Below are 16,957 nucleotides of genomic sequence, written 5' to 3' on the forward strand. Positions count from 1 at the left end.
TTTTCATAAAGCCTGACACCAAGCTTTTTGTCTTTTTATTGATACCTGCATGTCTCTACTTCTGCTATAATTTCTGATCATTCAGAAATTTCTAAAATGTCTAAATTGCTGATCTGTCTCCTTGCAGGCAAGTCTCACCTGGCTATAGTGCAAAGAGTAAACAATGAAGGAGAAGGCGATCCCTTTTATGAAGTCCTGGGAATTGTCACTTTAGAAGATGTGATTGAAGAGATCATCAAGTCTGAAATTCTGGATGAAACAGATCTATACAGTGAGTAGAAATACACACTCACAAATAAACAATTTGTTTATGGATGAGAAGAAAGACTACATCCAGCAGCAATTGTATTTTTAGCTGTTTTTGAGAGGTATTATGCTCCTGATTTAAAATCTCAGTAGTTAAATTGTTGAGGAAGTTTCCTAAACAAAATGACCTACAGATCCCACAGATGGTCAAAGTAATTTTTGTTTTTGCAGCATGGGACCCTCACCCTTTTAGGCTGTGTTAATTCAGAAGCAGAACAAGTTTTTGTTTGATCCTTTTACCAGGAAGGTTTACATCTGCAAAAATCTACTCTCTCCTGCCTGCTGTTCACCACTGAGGCTTGTTAAACCTTTCTGTTACAGTGCTCATGATCTCCCTCATTTTCTTCTCTTGTCCCTCTGCCTCAAGGGCCTGTAGTCCATGTACTACTATACTTCAGCAAGAGGCAGGCAAATACCATGCCTCAAGGAAGAGGAATGGAGTCTCTTTAGAATATCTGTCACTCACTAAGAAGTCTTGAGAATGGAAAGTCTTCCTCAGGGCTGAAAACAAGCCTGTCCTAAATGCCTTTTTAACACTTAGCACAACATCTTCCTTCTTTGTGTTGATGTCTCTTCAGGGAGATGCTGCTGCAGGTCAACCATTACCTGGGACTTGAGAAATCTGGATCCTCTTCTTTCCCAGATTAAAGCCTGGCCAGTTACCTAAAGTGTCTGCTTCTCTCCCCATCTGCACAATCTGGGCTGTGCACACAGAACTTCCTTTCAGTCATTCTTCATCTGTCTTATCTGTGGTTTGATCACTTGCTGGCAGATGCTATTTTTCACTTTGTGTTTGCATGCAGCACAAGGATGTCTCCAGATTCTATTATAGTAGAAATAATAATTTGAAGTGTCTTTAACACTGTTCAGCTCTCCTTTGCTTTCTTTCTCTTTCCTCACAGAAGGGATTGGAATGTTTCTACAGTGTTTTTTCAGGCCAACCCAAGCATCTTCAATCCTCCCTCCAAGCCAAATGCCCAATGAGCACTTTATACTCTGGGATAGACTTACTTGTTTTTGCCCAAAATGTTTTCTGTACCTAGTCAGTATTTTATCAGTATTTATGTACCCAAATGTTCATGTAAATTACAGTTGTTTCACCATGTGCTGAACAGTCTAATTACTATGTAAATCACAGAAGTCCAGTTAGTATTGATTACTTTTCATACCTTCACAAATGAATTGTTGGGCTAATCAGTTACAACATAATGCTTTTGCAGGCTGAATTCGAGCTTCCTTTTATACTCCAAAAAGATCCTATCTTTATCTACCTTTGAGATATTTACATGCATCTATGAGGGAAAATGCTGCATATGCTTTCAATTTTCTCCCCTGCCTTGTTTATTAAGAGAAAACACATAGATCATGCTGTGTTGTTCTTCAGGACAAAAAAAGCTTTACCCATTAATAGGATGTTAGAGGGCAAGGAAACAAGAATTTAATTTTACTACCTGAAGGCTCATAAAATAGACCTGGTGAACATTGAGTTCATTTGAAGCTCTCCTTCCTGGCATAATTTTTTGCCGTTGAAAATTCCTCATTCAGAACAGGAAGGAAATTTCCTATGCTTCCTGGAGGATGCAGGAAATTTTAGGGGGTGACTCCTGCCAAGTACCATGAGGAGCTTCTAATTTCTTTATGAAGCACTGGAGATCTTAATGAAGCACTGATTGGACTGAAGGATACTGTAGCAGTAGAGGAGAGAGCAGAAATCCCAGGGAGCTGTGAGGATCACAGGAAGTGTGAGAGGGTTTGGACTTGGGCAGCCAACCTCCAGTAGGTTTGGTGATGAGAACATGTATAAGAATATGGATTTACTGAATGTACTTTATTGTCCATGATATGTTAAGGCAGGTTATTTTTGGTGTTGATACCACAGTGTCAGTTTTAAGTAACCCCACCTCTGATTCTGTTCATTGTTATAGCAGTCTGGCTTGCTCAGCTCAGAACAAGTCAGCTTGAAACCCTTGGACTGATTTGCTCTGTACTAGGTGTTTACTTTAAAAAAGAGCTTTTGAAAAATTCTGGCAGCATTGTTACACTTTGTTCTGAAGTTTTAAAAATGTTTTGTTTTGCTTTGATGGAAACTTGAAATTTGATGAAATGGCTGACCTTGTTGTTGGAGCTGTGCCTTTCTGTTGTTTCCATGAAAAAACATTTGAATTGTGTTAAAGTGGCAGCAATAATATATTTACAGTTTTTGCTGAAAGCTGCTTTCACTGCTGAACTCTGCAGCTGAATTTCTGGAGATTGCCAAATAAATGTGTGGTATGTCTTCATGTGGCTCTATTCTGCTGTCACTTGCAGAGGTGTTGGGAGCAAGGAGAAGAGAGAGCAGGAAAAATTATTCAATATGTCTGATCCTTCAACATTTGGATAGACTGAGTACTTCTGAGGATGAAACTTTGTATTGGGGATGCTGAAGGGGTGGAAAGATGAGGTCTCTGTCATGACACATGGCACATTTCAGCCCATGTTATGTTGAAGAGCTGCCAGTGTTTGGCTCTTAGTACTGGAAAGTTGTAGCATTTTTTCATGGTTGGCACACTACAGGAATCTGTCCTCTGCTGCTCTACCATGGTGGGAGGGCATTTCTCAGCTTTCTCAGAGGCCCAAGAGAGAAAGCTGTTTGTTCTGTGTTAGACTACACAGACTGGTTCATTCTTCTGGTCCGGGTTTGTCTGGTGGCCTATCTTAGCTTCTTCTTGAAGATGAGTTTTATCATCTTTTTGTCTTGTCTGGAGCTCACTGCAGATGTCTCCTCTGTCCTAAAGACAAAAAAAGGCACAGGAGGAGAACAAGGACATTCCCCAGCAATTGCCTGGGTGCATTTGCAGTGCCCATCAACCTGCCTGCCTCTCCAGCTGAATGGGTGATCTGAGGTTTGAACTGCCTGTTCTGTAGCTGTCTCCAGTCCAAGCAGGCTCCTTCAAGGAAATTAATTCAGTATTTCATCATGTTATCCATCAGGCACCAAAGTTTAGGATTATTACGAGAGATATCACAACCTTAATTTTGTTTTGACCATTCATCCTCTGGCATTCCCTACCTCAGCCCAGAGTTCATGGTCTTGTTGCCTATAATTTGAAGGAGAAGTCTAAATACTCCCAGAACCTACTGAAGGTGTTTGCAGTATTTGTTGATACCTCACCAGAAGTTGTAATGAGAGTATCCCTTATGCATCTCATTGTTCCTGTTGCAGAACCAAACAGCATTTCAGCTCTCAGCACTCTGTAAGCAGAGATCACTTGAGCACACCAAGATAACTTCAGTGCCCACATCTCCATCTCCCTTATTGGAGAAAGGACCCACAGGAAGTACCTGGTTCAGATTCAGTTACATCAGTCACAATCCAGTTCTTGGTTCTTACATCTTACAAGAAACTCAAAAGTTGTTTGGATAGCAAAGAACAATTTAAAACCATCCCTTGCAAAAATAAGCAAAGATAATGGCTTTAAGCCATGTGGCTCTGCTATAACCATGTGACATTTTTCTTGAGGGAAGATTTTTGGATAAGCTGCTAAGGAAAAAAAATAGGAGGAGTTGAAATTGCCCATCATTTGGGTTAGAGCCTGGGTCATCTTACCTTGATGACCATTAGGGACAGAAAGATTTAAAGCATCTTCCCATTGTGTGATGCTGATCTTGTTTTCAGGTACCAGTAGTGCAGTGTGAAGCCTGCAGTGTTACAGCTCTTTCAAAGGAAAAGCACAGAGATGTTTCCCTGTCCCAGGGCCAACACTTGTACTTGTGATTTTTGCCTCCCTGTAGAGAGCAATGATAGAGCTCCTTGGGAGAAAACACCTCAGATATAGTGCTTTAAAAATAACATTCTCTGAGCTTTTCAGAAAAAGCAGTTTCTATTCTTCTTATCTCTTACAAGAGATAGGACCTAGTGAGAGCTTCTAGGCGACTTTTTTCCTATTAATTTTCCATTGCTTTGGTATGCATCTCTCCTTTAACTGCAAGTAAGATAAGGTGTGTCTCAATCTATCTTCCTAAGGCAGGGATTGTTTTTAGTCTGTAGGCAGTCCCTTCAGTAGTTTCTATTCCTGCTTTTGGAAGAGAAACTGCAGTCCCTGATGTAGTCCAGGTCTTGGGTAAAGTACTACTAGGGTAAGGGGCTTCTGCTTTCAAAGAAGAAAAAGGACATGGGTCACCATTGTTCTTCTCCATGTGCCTGGGAACAAGTATCTCTAACTTTCTGATTTGCACTGCTTACAGAATACGCTCAAGATATCTCAAATAAATAAATGACTGTCAGTACAGTATTGCTGTTGAGTCTGTGATAGTGGAGTAGTGGATAGTGGATAGTGTCCTGTAGTGGAGGCATGTTCCTAGGAAGCTGAGGATCTTGATGTACTCATGTCTAAAAGACTAGGTGACTTGGGAAAATCTAGAAGTCTGTAAATTACCAGAGTTGTGCATTTCCAAGCCTCAGACTCAGCCACTCTGAGCCTAATGTAATCTGTAGCATGTATTTGGACTTGTAAAGGGCTCCAGATCTCAGTGGCTTCCGGTGCATCACTTTAATCATCTTTGCATGTAAAATCTGAACAAGCACCTGGGAGTATGTACAGTTTCATGGTGTCAGCTTCACCTACACCTCTTTGTGTGCCTGCCCAAATCCTGTGCCATGAATCCATGTGCCTGTGGTCCTTCAGAAGCCCAGTAATTTTACACCAATTGACTAAGTGGCTGATAGACAAGTTGCTGTAGTATTCTTAGGATATTCCCCCTCAAAGGCCCTAGAACTGAGCCATGTCTCATTGCTGAGCGGCTCACAGGAATTGGCTCAACACGTGTAAGCTCAGAGCTGTCTGACAGTATTGTGCTGCTTACAGCCACTGCCACCCTACACGTGGTGTCACCAGGGAGGAGCAGCCAGCACCCTACCATCTGAGTAGAGACCTCTTCTCCTTGGAACTGATATATACCATACCTCAACATACCCATAGCTGTCCACTTACCTGGTTTCCTAAGCATTTTTTGGGCATTAGCTCAGGGGGTAGATGGTAATTCTTGGGTTGTCTGTGTCTCTTTCACCTTGTCTTTCACAAATGGAGATTCCTCACCACAGAGCCTGTTTTAAGATGCAGATGAACCAAGTGGCAAGTTTTTAGCTGAATAAAGGACAGGAGTCCAGGATCACTAGCAGACAAATACCTGTATCTGAACTTCTGAAGCTGTTCTGTACTTTATTCTGGCTTCAGGGCCTGTAGAGTGGCCAGAGATTCCCACCTCCAGGCTGTATGCCTTGCCAGCTTCTCCTGAAGTTTAGACAGGACAAAAGAAACTGCATATACCAGATATTGGGAATACTTCAGCCAAAGGCATGCAGATTTTGTCACAGCTGTGCAGAGTCACTGAAGCCAATGGTGCAGCAAAAGAAATAAGTTATTGTCTATTTCCTCTGTGTACGTGCTGGGAATTTTCTAAGGAATGTATACGTAAAAAACAGCTATCACAGCTATGCTTGTAAAACAACACCTTTTGATGTTTAGTAGTGCTGGGCAGGGCTTCTCCCCAGCTGAAGTGTAACATGCAGAGCTGCTCTGCAGTCAGGTGTTTGCAAGCAGAGACTTTCCCCTGACCAAGGTGACAGACGTGACAGAGGCTGGGGTGCCTGGCTGTGCAGGACATTGTCCCATGGCTGCACAGCTCCTGATTGTCTGTGGTTTGGGCTGTGTGATGCTGAGCTGGGCTTTGCAGAGGGCTCTGCCTGCACCCTGTGCTCCGTGTGGCCATCCTGGCTGACTGGCCAGCGCGGTTCGTGTTGGACCCCGTTCTAACAGAAATCACTTCCTTCCTTTCCTCTCCCACCCTCCCTTCCCCAGCTGATAACAAGACGAAAAAGAAAGTAGCTCATCGGGACAGGAAGCAGGACTTCTCTGCCTTCAAGCAGACAGACAGCGAGATGAAGGTTAAAATATCACCGCAGCTGCTCCTGGCAATGCACCGGTTCCTGGCCACAGGCAAGTGCGGGTTATCTCTCTGTGTGAGCGTGCCAGAGCCTCGGAGTTGGCCAGCAAAGGCCGGTGAGGTGGGTGGGACAGTACAGGTGGGAAGGGAGGCTGGATTGTGGGGTGACAAATAATGCCACTGTTGTGTTTTTCTTTTTAAATTCTCTCCTCTCCTGTGTTCAGTGTCGGCATGAACCCTCTGAGACATATGCCAGGGGTGGACCAGTAACTTTAAATTGGTCTGAAAGGTAAGGATGAATGCCAAGTGCCGCACTGCATGTCTAGAGTCCGTCAGATTAACGACTAGCAAGTACACCCCATTAGGAAGAGCTCAGGGAACAAACCAAAGAGGACTCGATACCACTGGCCAGCTGGCTGTAATTGCACTCTGGCGCCTTCTCCAGAAAGAGATGCGGGACTTTTTGCAGGAAGGTCTAAACCTGTTCCATGAGACTTTATGACTTCAAGTGAAAAACTCTCCTGACACATTTAATGCAGACTGCACAGGTGGTTGAACTGTACTCTTTAAAATGGATTTCTGTCTGGCTTGTGTGACCTCCGTTGATGACTTCAGAGGTTTCAGAGGACAGTTGTCTCCATCCCAGAACATCTTGATGTTTTAGCCCTTGGGTGGGCAGTCTGGCAGAGAGAGCAGGGCCTTGAATGGTTTCTTGCAGCTGGTATTGCCTTTCGTCATAAACTTGGCCCTTTCACCTCAGAGATGAGGCCTTTAAACAGGAGAGCTTGTGGAAAAATGCCTTCCTATTGCTTGTGCTGTCTCTCTTTGACATATAAAGACTTGCCACATGCAGGCCTTTCAGATGATCACCTTTCGCTGCCATGTCAACATAAATTCATGGGTGGAAAATGATAAAGTTGCTTTGTCTGAAGTCTGCCAGCTCCACTTGGAAGTTAGTACTTCCCCTCCTCTAAGATGCAGTAACTGCCTGCCTAGATGCTCCTAGTCTATCTTCATGCTTTATTTTGCCTCTGTGACTTGAAAGAAATTTGTACATGATCGGTTATCACATCTCAGCTGAGGGGCAGTAATTCCTTAGAAGGCTCCGACTCCTACAGCCCATGGGCACATGAGTGTGTCCTTGGTGAAAGCAAGCAGTTCAACAGGAAGATGTGGATTTAACAGCAAGCAAGGCCTTGTTCATGTAGTGTACAAGATTCCATGGAGTTCCATAAACACCTGCTCAACTGACATAGTCTTACAGTGCTGCTTCTCTACTTGTTTTGTGGATGAAAGGATTGTGTAGCTTAAATACAGTTCTGTTGGTGAAGCCTCTGCTAAAAAAGATGGAAGCTACAGTTCTGGCTTCTCTGTTCTAAATTGAGAATAGTTTCTTTAGCAGATGATGAGTTGTTAATGGTCCTGTTCTGAAATGAGGTGTTGGGAAAGCTTGTCAATTTGCATGTGTAATTCTCGACGTCCCTGGCTTACCTCTCCCACACAAGGATGAGCTTTTCTGCTTCAAACAACTGCTGTTGGAAACACTGAAGATCAAGTGGATAGGGATTGTGTTCTGTGTGTCAGGCATTAATCCCACATGAGCTGACCTGTACTTCTTTCGCTTTGAGTAACTGTTCCCATATGAGCCATGGCAGCCCCAGTTGTGTCTAATTTGTGTAGAACATCTCTCTAAAGCAACGTTCTTGGCCTCAAGCAGTAATTAATTTTTTTTTTTATTTTAATAAAGTGCAATAAATGCAGTAACTTTAATAGCTTTTAGGGAAGAAAAAAACAAATTCGAAGGTTCTCTGTTCCCTAACTGTAAAGCTCTTCTATTTATACAACTCTGTGACTCAGAACTCTCAAGAGGGCAAGACCATCTTTTTCTTTTCCCTTTCAGATGAAGACATGATTTTTGGTTGTTCTGAAAAATACTTCATTAATGGAAGTTGGGGTGTTACTGTGTTTTTCCCCCTCCCTTTTACAAATCTAACAGTCTCAAAAGACAGGAAACCTGCAATTCCATAATGGATCTCTCTGCATCTGTGTGTCTATTATAGGCAAATGCTTATTAATGAGTATTGCTAACTTCTTGCCAGGCATATGAGGTGTAATGCCAAGTTGTATCTTGTGTTATAGAAGTAGAAGCATTTGGTCCATCCCAGATGTCAGAGAAGATCCTTCTCAGGCTGCTAAAACATCCCAACGTGATCCAGGAGCTGAAGTATGATGAGAAGAACAAGAAAGCCCCAGAACACTACCTCTACCAGCGAAACAAGCCCGTCGACTACTTTGTTCTCATTTTACAGGTCAGACATGTGATTGTGTAGATATGTGCTAAACCTTTTATCTCCTGATATAGCCCCCTCTCTAGCTGTTCCAGTTGTTGAAGTTTGTCTTCTTTCAAACATGGGAGGGGAACTGTGGCTCCTGGGAACTGCTCCTGCCTCCTTTATGACCTTGCCAACTTTGAAGAGTTCACTCAGCTGCTTTCACCTTCAGTTAAACCAGTTGTGAAGGACAGAAAGCACTTCCCACTTTCAGTGATCTGCCAAAAGTTACTTATGCTTTCACTATCCCAAGACAGACAGTGCAGAGGAATCCCCATTTGACACTGCTTGGAAAACAGGGGTGCAGAAAATGCCACTTCATAAGAATTTGGCCAGCATACGTTATCTGCTGTGCCTTTTCCTTTTGCAAAAGGTGGCATAGGGAGTTTGATGGTTTGGAGAAATTACAGTTTTCTGTGCAGTTTTTAAGTCTGTACCTGAGGTATAGTGAGAAGCACAAGTTTCAGTGGGGGCCTTGTGCCATCTACTGAACTGATGTCACCTCCTGCTACAGCCTGGCAGAATGCAGACCCTCGGAACCCTGCCATCCAAGCCTTTATCCTGCCCTGAGATCCCTGCACTGCTGTGGCTTTTAGATTGGAGCCCTGGGTGGTGCAGGAGAACTGTTTTCTGTGTGTTCTGTACAGGACTGCTTCCAGTGCTGGCATCTCCCAGGTCTTGTATCAGTCAGGAATTGTTGAATGGCTTCGGTGAAGCTTTACACAGAAATTTAGTTTCTATCCAGCACCATTTAAACAGGAATAGTCCTTTCAGAGAAATTTTGCTGGAAATGTTCTTCTCTCTCCTGCACAACTGAAAATCAGTTTTGGTTGTAAAAGTACAGGCATTGTGGCTGAAATTTTAGCACAAGACTTGAAATCTTAACATGGCCTTTAAAACAGAAAAGGGGAGGGCACGAGTTTAAACACTCCGTGATAAACAGGTGTGAGAGCACTGGGATATTATATTCTGATGTTAAAAAAAAATCTTTTTTTTTTCCCCAAGAATTTGAGGAGCCATTGGTATCTCTTTAACTGCTCTTTCTTACATATTGAATTGTTACAATCTGAAATATTCCAAAGGCAAGATAATCCTCCTGATGTAATGCTGCAAAGATGAAAATGGAGGACATGGGGGTACAAAAGAACAGTCAGTTCTTTCTGAGCTATTTTGCAATCAATAAGTATTTAGCAAAAACAACATGCCAGTTCTATAATGCATTTGGAAAAGTGAGTGTTGCAGTAAATACATACTACAAAAATGGTAACAAGGTTGGTTCTGCCAGGATCAAGAGAGGAAAAATACTCTGCTTTTTTATTTAAATGGACTTGGACTTATTCTCTCACACAGAGGGACCAAGAATGCCTTCACATTAAATGCATGCCAGTAAACAATTAAATGTATATTCTTCTTGTGTGTAACCAGTCTTTTCCTGGGTGACAGAACTGTACCTTTTGGAAGGCTTATAATGAAGTAATAAGCTACTTTTGTGTCATAGAATGAAATTGGTTTTAAAAGAGATTTATATGAAGCTATTTCTTGTGGTAGCAGGAAAGTAGATTTGTGAGCTGGGCATCTTCTTCCTGCTAGGCAGATTTTGTGGTTTTTCTCATCTGGGACAGGTAGATAAACTGACTTGGTATTTGGGTTCATGCAGGTTGAGTTCATTATCACCTTTTTGTGCCCTTGTCTAGTACTGTAAATTTAAAGGCATGGTTATTTACTTTAGATGGGGCTAATGAAATAAATGCTTAGAAATAAATTCTACCTTTGGCCTCATCTTCACCCAGTTATGTTTAGACAATGTTCAGTCTTCTTAGTATACCTGGGATGGGCAGTCTGTCTCCCCTTCCCAACCTAGCCAGAGGAAAAGCATTGCAGGTAATTTTGTTGTTTGCCTGAAATTCTAAATTTTGTGTCGTTCAGCCTGAAAACTGGATGAGATCTCTTTTGTCTGTGTGCTGTGAGTCTCAGTGCAGTAAGGATGGATGGACATGAAAAACAGGCCCCACTAAAAAGACAATTATTTTTGTCTACTTGTGTACCAGAGTGCCTGGGATGTTTTTACAGCTATGTTTAATGTGGTCAGTTCTGTTCTGGAGTCCTGTGTAGGACATAATGTTATACATTTGGTTGAGCCCACATCAGAAACAGGTGTACTTGCATGGTAGTGTAGTTTTGTACATCTTGGGAAGCACTGAGGGTCTTTTGTAGGCAAGACTCTGTGAAAGAGCAGGATCTTAATGGTACTGGAATCTGCAAAACTGCTAGAAATCAAGCCAAGGTATCCTCAAGGCTGCTCCTTCAGGAATAAGGGCTTTATTTCTGTGGGAGCCTCATCGGTGTAGGCAGCCAGCCTCCTCACACATTATCTCCCTTCCTGTATTTGTCTTAGAGGGAATTCTGTGTGAATGTGAGCTGTGCCCCAGAATGTCTAGGTGCTTCAAGGTGCCAGATGATTGTGCTACATTTAAGCTTGTTGTGCTACTGCAGGAGTATTTTTTCACTTTGCAGTTAAGGAAAACAGCCTGGCAGCACTTGGAGCAGGGCAATAGTAACAACCCAAAGCTGTGTGGTGATCCTGATCCTGCTCCTCTGCAGAGACTTATGCTGGCCACAAGGCATCAAAGACAGGCTAGCTCAGGGCACAAATCCCTGCTGCCCTTCAGGGTCTGTCCCAGTTCAGGCAGTGTTACAAACTGCTGGGACCATGACACTGCTTAGTCTTTCAGGGCTCAAGTCTGATCTTGTGCCTTGAGACCCATGGTCCCTTTTAATTGCAGCTCTCTCTCCTTTTCCTTAACAGGGGAAAGTGGAAGTGGAGGCTGGGAAAGAGGGGATGAAGTTTGAAGCTGGTGCTTTTTCCTACTATGGGGTGATGGCCCTCACAGCATCACCAGGTATGTCCTCTTATCTTCTGCTTCTGGAACAGTCTGAGCTCCTGCACAGGCCTGTCTGGCTGTGCCTGTGGGGCTGATGGGATTGTCACCTCCTTGCCAGCACAGCCTGCCACAGTGTCCCTGGGGGACTGGCCGGTGGCAATGCTGGCACTGATTGCAGAACCCAGCAGTTGGCAGTGGTTTGCCAGCTGCCAGAGGATGTGAGAGTTTACTTTAGCCAGGGATGTGGTTGGTACTGGTGGAAAGCTTTGCAGTTTTGCTCATGGCAGGGTAGCAGGGAGTGAATTAACAGGAAAAAATAATTAATGGCAGAGGGACATCTAGTGGTGTGAGGAGCAGCTGCCCAGTTAGGCTGGGGATGGATCTCTTTGCCAGTCTGTGCCTTAAGCTGTCTGGAGAAAAAGGGTGGAGCAGTGCCAGAAAAACAATTGCTCCTGCCAGCTTGTGTGAAAATGCACCTGTGAAATCAGCAAGAGGGAAGAGGTGGTGTCTGAGGGTGACTGTGAGCCACCTACCAGCACACAAGTGGTAGCCACACGAGCCACCACCTCACTGGCAGAGTTTGGGGAATTCTCATATAATCCACCAAGAGTTGGCTCCAATGCTAGAGTTCAGCAGTTGGTGATGAATTTTATTGCCAGAAGTGTCACCACTTAGGTCTTGACCTCAGCTGGAAATGTACAGCCCTGCTGGGTGAGCTGGGGCACTGGAGCTGGTGTTGGCCTTCTGCTGACACAAAACCACTTGTTCAGCTCCAGGTAGAGATGTTACTCATGCTGAAATTGTGTCCTATCACAGCAGGGTTTACATTCCACTTGAGAGGCACCTTGTGTTAATTGTACACTCAGGATTGCTCCCTTTCCATGTGTGTACCTGTGTGTATATACACCATCAAATAGTGGTGGAATGGAAATTGTTTTGTGAGTTATGAGTGTAACCTTGTTAGACTCTACAATCAGCAGCAGTTCTCTGGACCTCTGTGAGCTCACTTCTACAGGCAAGACTAATTCCTTAATTATGTGCACTTTAATTTGATCAGTAGCTTATACTTTTTTGAGATTTGAGATGTTTTAAAGCATGCAGACCACTGGTTGGATTTTATCTCAGTGATAGCAGCTGTGTTCATGAGGAATTGTGACACATGTACAACTGCATCATGTCCTCAGCTTCTGCAGTACAGGCCAGGCATGGAGCTGGGGTGATCAGGCATGGTCACTTCTACCAGGCTTACACTTGGAAATCACCTGTGGCATCTGTTTTGCCAGCATTGTTCAGTTTGAATGTTTTCATGTGTTGTTGGGTTTTGGGTTATCTTTTTTAAATGTTCCTAACCCTCCCCACAACCATGCCAGTTGCCCCAAGTCCTATCAAGTCAAATAGTCTCCTCTTTGTGTGCCCTGAAATCCGTCTTTAATTTCATCATGTCACACTTAAGAACATGCAAGATTACTAAAGTAATCTTGGCCAATCTTGAATTTACCTTCAATTGGTTGGCTTTGGTTGTTTTTTTTTGTTTTTTTTTGTTTTTTTCCACCTGTAGAAAATCCCGTATTTTGTTAGCTTTGCCTCCAGGTTCATGGAATTTATTTTATGATGTCTTGTGGTATCCTGAGATTTCTGTTGAGATGAGCTCATAAAAATAAGTTCCTGTTGCTCTGTGTAGATAGGAAAGCTGAGGGAAAGTACAATTTATTGTGGAATGAAATAAAACTTCTCTTCTGTGTGTCCTAAATAAACTACACATGCTTGCTCTCCCTACCTGGAAGATGAAGTCACTAACAGGAGAGTAAACACTAAAACCAAACAACAAAAAACCAAAATAACCCCACAAATAAAACTGCAGAAAATAAACAGACAAATAAGCAAAGGGTTTTTTTAAGTGCAGCTTGGGAAGGATTTGCAGTAATGGTGAGCAGTATGATACCTATCCCAACAGGGGTGATCTTGGAGAATCACAGCCTTGCTTGATATTTTACTGGAAACTTGAAGAACTATGAAGTATCTTCTGGCTTTATTTCTGTTATTTTGCTCTCATATGGAAGAGCACCCCTGAATGTTTTCTGGCTTTTTTTAATTCTTGCCTTCCAGGCTAGGCTGGAGTAGGCACCACTGCTCTTTTTGAACATGACTGTACCTTGATGACTGTTTGGTGCTGGATAATCATTTAAAATAGCAAGTGAAAATTATTCACTTCACTCCAATTCCTTGGTCTTGTTTTTTGGTTTATACCTAAATTTGATTGTGTTTTTTGATTTTGCTTTTGTTTTAACCCTTTGCTTTTTCACAGTTGATTTGCACTTCTGGTTTTAGTTCATCAGTTTGTCAGCTGGCTCCTTCCCCTGTTGAATGTGGATAGCTGCCACCTTTCTGGTCGTGATCTCATCCTTTTTCTCTCCCTCTTCTAGTTCCCTTGTCCCTGTCTCGTACCTTTGTTGTCAGCAGAACAGAGTTGTTAGCAGCAGGTTCTCCAGGTAAATCTGCATGCTTCTATTTTCACCATTCTTGTGACTGCCCTGATGCCATGAAAAGTCAGCTGCAGTCTGTATTTGTCTGACCCCTTTGCTCGTTAGGGTGAAGTCCAGCACAGAGTTGTGCCTCACAGGTAGGTATCCTGAACTTTTGTTTATGGTAACTGCTCAGTCATCAAAATGGGAAGAACTAAAAACACATTTAAGAAAATGTATCTGGTAATGTGTTCTTGTTCTTTTTTCTCATATGAACACTGATGGAAAATCAGGAGGGGAGGTTTTTTAGAAGAATGTATTCTCCCCCAAGCTGAAGCATAAAAAACTCTGAGGAAAATGTGTTTGGCAGAGGAGAATGTCTGCTGCTAAACTGCCATAAAAGGAAAACTTACTTAATGAAAGTATTTTATATTCTCTTATGGGTAAATTCTATGGTTTGTATACAGTCTGGCCATTTCAATTCCTGGAAAGCTTTGAGCTTTCTCTCAGTGAGGTTAATGCCAGGGACCAGCACAGTGATCTGCTGAGTGGATGGATTTGCAGTGGAATGCTGTAGAAGTCTGGGAGGATTTTCTGGTTCCTGTTGTGCTTAAGACCTTTCCTTGCTGTATTACCAAGCTGACTGGCACAGAAATGCTTTTGGAGTGCAGAGACCAAGAAGGGAACAAACTGGGCCAAAAAGATCTCTGAGATGTGGTTGAGAGATTGTTAATTGGGAAGCATCAAGAACTGAGCTTTGCAGACACTGCATGCGTGGAGTGGTTGGGAAAAATGGAAACCCATCAAGAAAGTCTGTAGGAAGATCAGAATCCTAAAATAGTTTGGGCCACAGTGAGCATATATCTTCCTTTGAAGTCTTTTCTGTTTTTTTTCAGTCTTTCCTCAGAACTAAAAGCAAACAAGATAATGATATGCATATTTAAGTGAAACATCTCTTAAACATTAATACATATCATGCATTTTATGCACTTTCACCATCTGCTTCCTGTATTTCACTCTTTCTTTAACTTTGGAAAATATGTTTCATCATTGGTCCCTAAATTATCTTCATGCACATTCTGAACAAACTACAGGTTGTTGTTGCCTTGCAGAGGATTCTTTTTTCCTGCTCTGTTAAAGTTTCCTGCTGCTAAACACCAAAGAAGGGGGAGAAATTTGATCTTTTTTAAATTGAAGTATCTCCTTTAAGCTTGGCAACTTTGATTATTGATTTGATTCTTGGTTTGGTTATTTTGTTTTGCCAGGTCTTCTTTTTTTACTTTCATTTTTCCTTTTCCATTCTACAAATAAATGTACATTTTGAATAGGTTGTTTCCAGTAAAAATGCCAAGCATACTTTCAGAGCTTTTCCCCCAGTTAAATAAAAAAAACAAAAACAAAAAGGAAAAATAATAGTGGGAAGAATCTCCTTTATAAGGAGCTGGTAGTGTAAGCCTGGTCACTATGGCAGTGTGGTTCCAGTTTTGATGAAACTCAGACCTTTTGTGTGGTGCTTATGAAAATAATCCTGTTGTTTATACACAAATTCATAACACACTTGTACTGATGTCCTTCTTGTGGCTTGTGCTCTTTATCCCCTCTATAGAAAGGTGAGGAGTGTGGGAAAACCTGGGTAGAGAAGCTCTAACATGGACCTGCCTGGTGTTTGTCATCTGTTCTTTCTGTATCCTTTCCTCTTCATTATCTTATCTTACCTGAACTGAATGAGATCCAGAAATCATGTTGTTTCCCTCACATTTTTAGAAATAATACCTTTTTGTTCTGTCCTTTTGTTTCACCTCTTCTTTTTTTTTTTTTTCCTTACAACGCTTTGCCGTGTTGCTGTATATCTTTGCTTTTTATTAGTAATCTGCTATAAGTTCCCTGGTGGAAAGAAAGGGCAGATGCAGGTCACACTAGTGTAAAGTTGTTCCAGCCTTTATGCCAAGCAGCAGTGATGCTTTTCTTGTCACACAGAGCCATATTTTGTGTGTACAGAGAGGTGGGAAAGAGGACAAATTCATCCAGCCTTCACAGTTCCTTGTTCTCCAGTGGGAATTTCAGCATCAAGCCCTGTGTGCAGGTAGAGTTTTGGCTCCTGCTGTTATTGCAGCCTCCTGTGGCTTTCAAGTTGGCACAGAGGAAAATCTTGCAAGGCTCTGAGTGCTTCCCCCTAAGCCTGCACTTGGTGCTGCCATAGGGTCCTGCTCTAATTCTATCGTGCAGAAATGGTCGGGAAATTATCAAGTTGTCAGAACCTGTGGTTTTTTGTTCCCCTTTTTAAAATTGCAATAAAGACAATGTCAGAAGGATTTTAAGAGGGGTATAAGAATCAGGCCAATTCTGCATTCTAAAGTGTTAGCTTTAGGAAAGGCTGGATTCAGAGATGTGGAACAGGCTGTGTCATTTGGACAAGAAGATACATTTCTAGTGATTAAGTGGCAGAGGTAGGGTTAAATTTAAGGGAGGTTTTTGATTTTTTTAAGAAATAAAATTATATGTAGAAAAGTCTTCCAAAAAAGAATTTGAAAAGCTTGTAAGGATATTTTTGTTCATTTGCTCAAAGTGATTTTGTATCTTAAGATTATATGAAAATTATCTTACAGCTTGAAAATGGGGATCATGTGGTGAGTAGCGTAGTTTACATCAAGTTTGAGTTTGGGCTGGCTGAATGAGTTTTAAGTGCATTAAGATCCAAAAATTCTCTCATCTCAAAGATAGTTCTTTGATCAGTATGTACTGTGTGTGTGCCCAGGGAGCAGCCCTTCTGCAGGAGGGCTTGGAATCTCTCTTAGGATGTATTTCTGCCCTCCTATCTTCTGGGTCACTGTGTGGGTGGAAGCCACAGATGCAGAATGTCTGTGTTGTCCCAAAAGCACGTTTGCTTTGGATAGACTGTGTCCAGTCACACTCATGGGACAGCTGTGAGGTCTTCAAGTGAAACCCTGCAGGACTTGAAGGCCAATGGTGAAAAATGATGTTTGTAGTGTTCTCCTTTCCTGGACAGATTTTTCTCTGTAGCATGGACTATTTTGCCTGTGTCACTGGCTGGCAT

At 42.3% G+C, this 16,957-nt stretch overlaps 1 protein-coding gene across 4 annotated transcripts in view; it reads left to right on the forward strand.

Annotated features, from left to right (window-relative positions):
• CNNM2 (cyclin and CBS domain divalent metal cation transport mediator 2) overlaps positions 1-16,957 on the forward strand; it is a 116,986-nt gene that overhangs the window by 89,179 nt on the left and 10,850 nt on the right. The window contains exons 2-6 of one of the 4 annotated variants that reach the window (XM_056494983.1): positions 128-271; positions 6,144-6,281; positions 8,368-8,537; positions 11,365-11,458; positions 13,864-13,929. In XM_056494983.1, coding sequence (XP_056350958.1) covers positions 128-271; positions 6,144-6,281; positions 8,368-8,537; positions 11,365-11,458; positions 13,864-13,929 — 612 coding nt within the window. Of the gene's footprint in view, positions 1-127; positions 272-6,143; positions 6,282-6,452; positions 6,518-8,367; positions 8,538-11,364; positions 11,459-13,863; positions 13,930-16,957 lie in introns of those variants that run through there. The other 3 variants (XR_008840832.1, XM_056494984.1, XM_056494985.1) reach the window with 3 other exon arrangements.

Source organism: Oenanthe melanoleuca, chromosome 6 (assembly GCF_029582105.1).
Source record: "Oenanthe melanoleuca isolate GR-GAL-2019-014 chromosome 6, OMel1.0, whole genome shotgun sequence".
NCBI lineage: Eukaryota > Metazoa > Chordata > Aves > Passeriformes > Muscicapidae > Oenanthe > Oenanthe melanoleuca.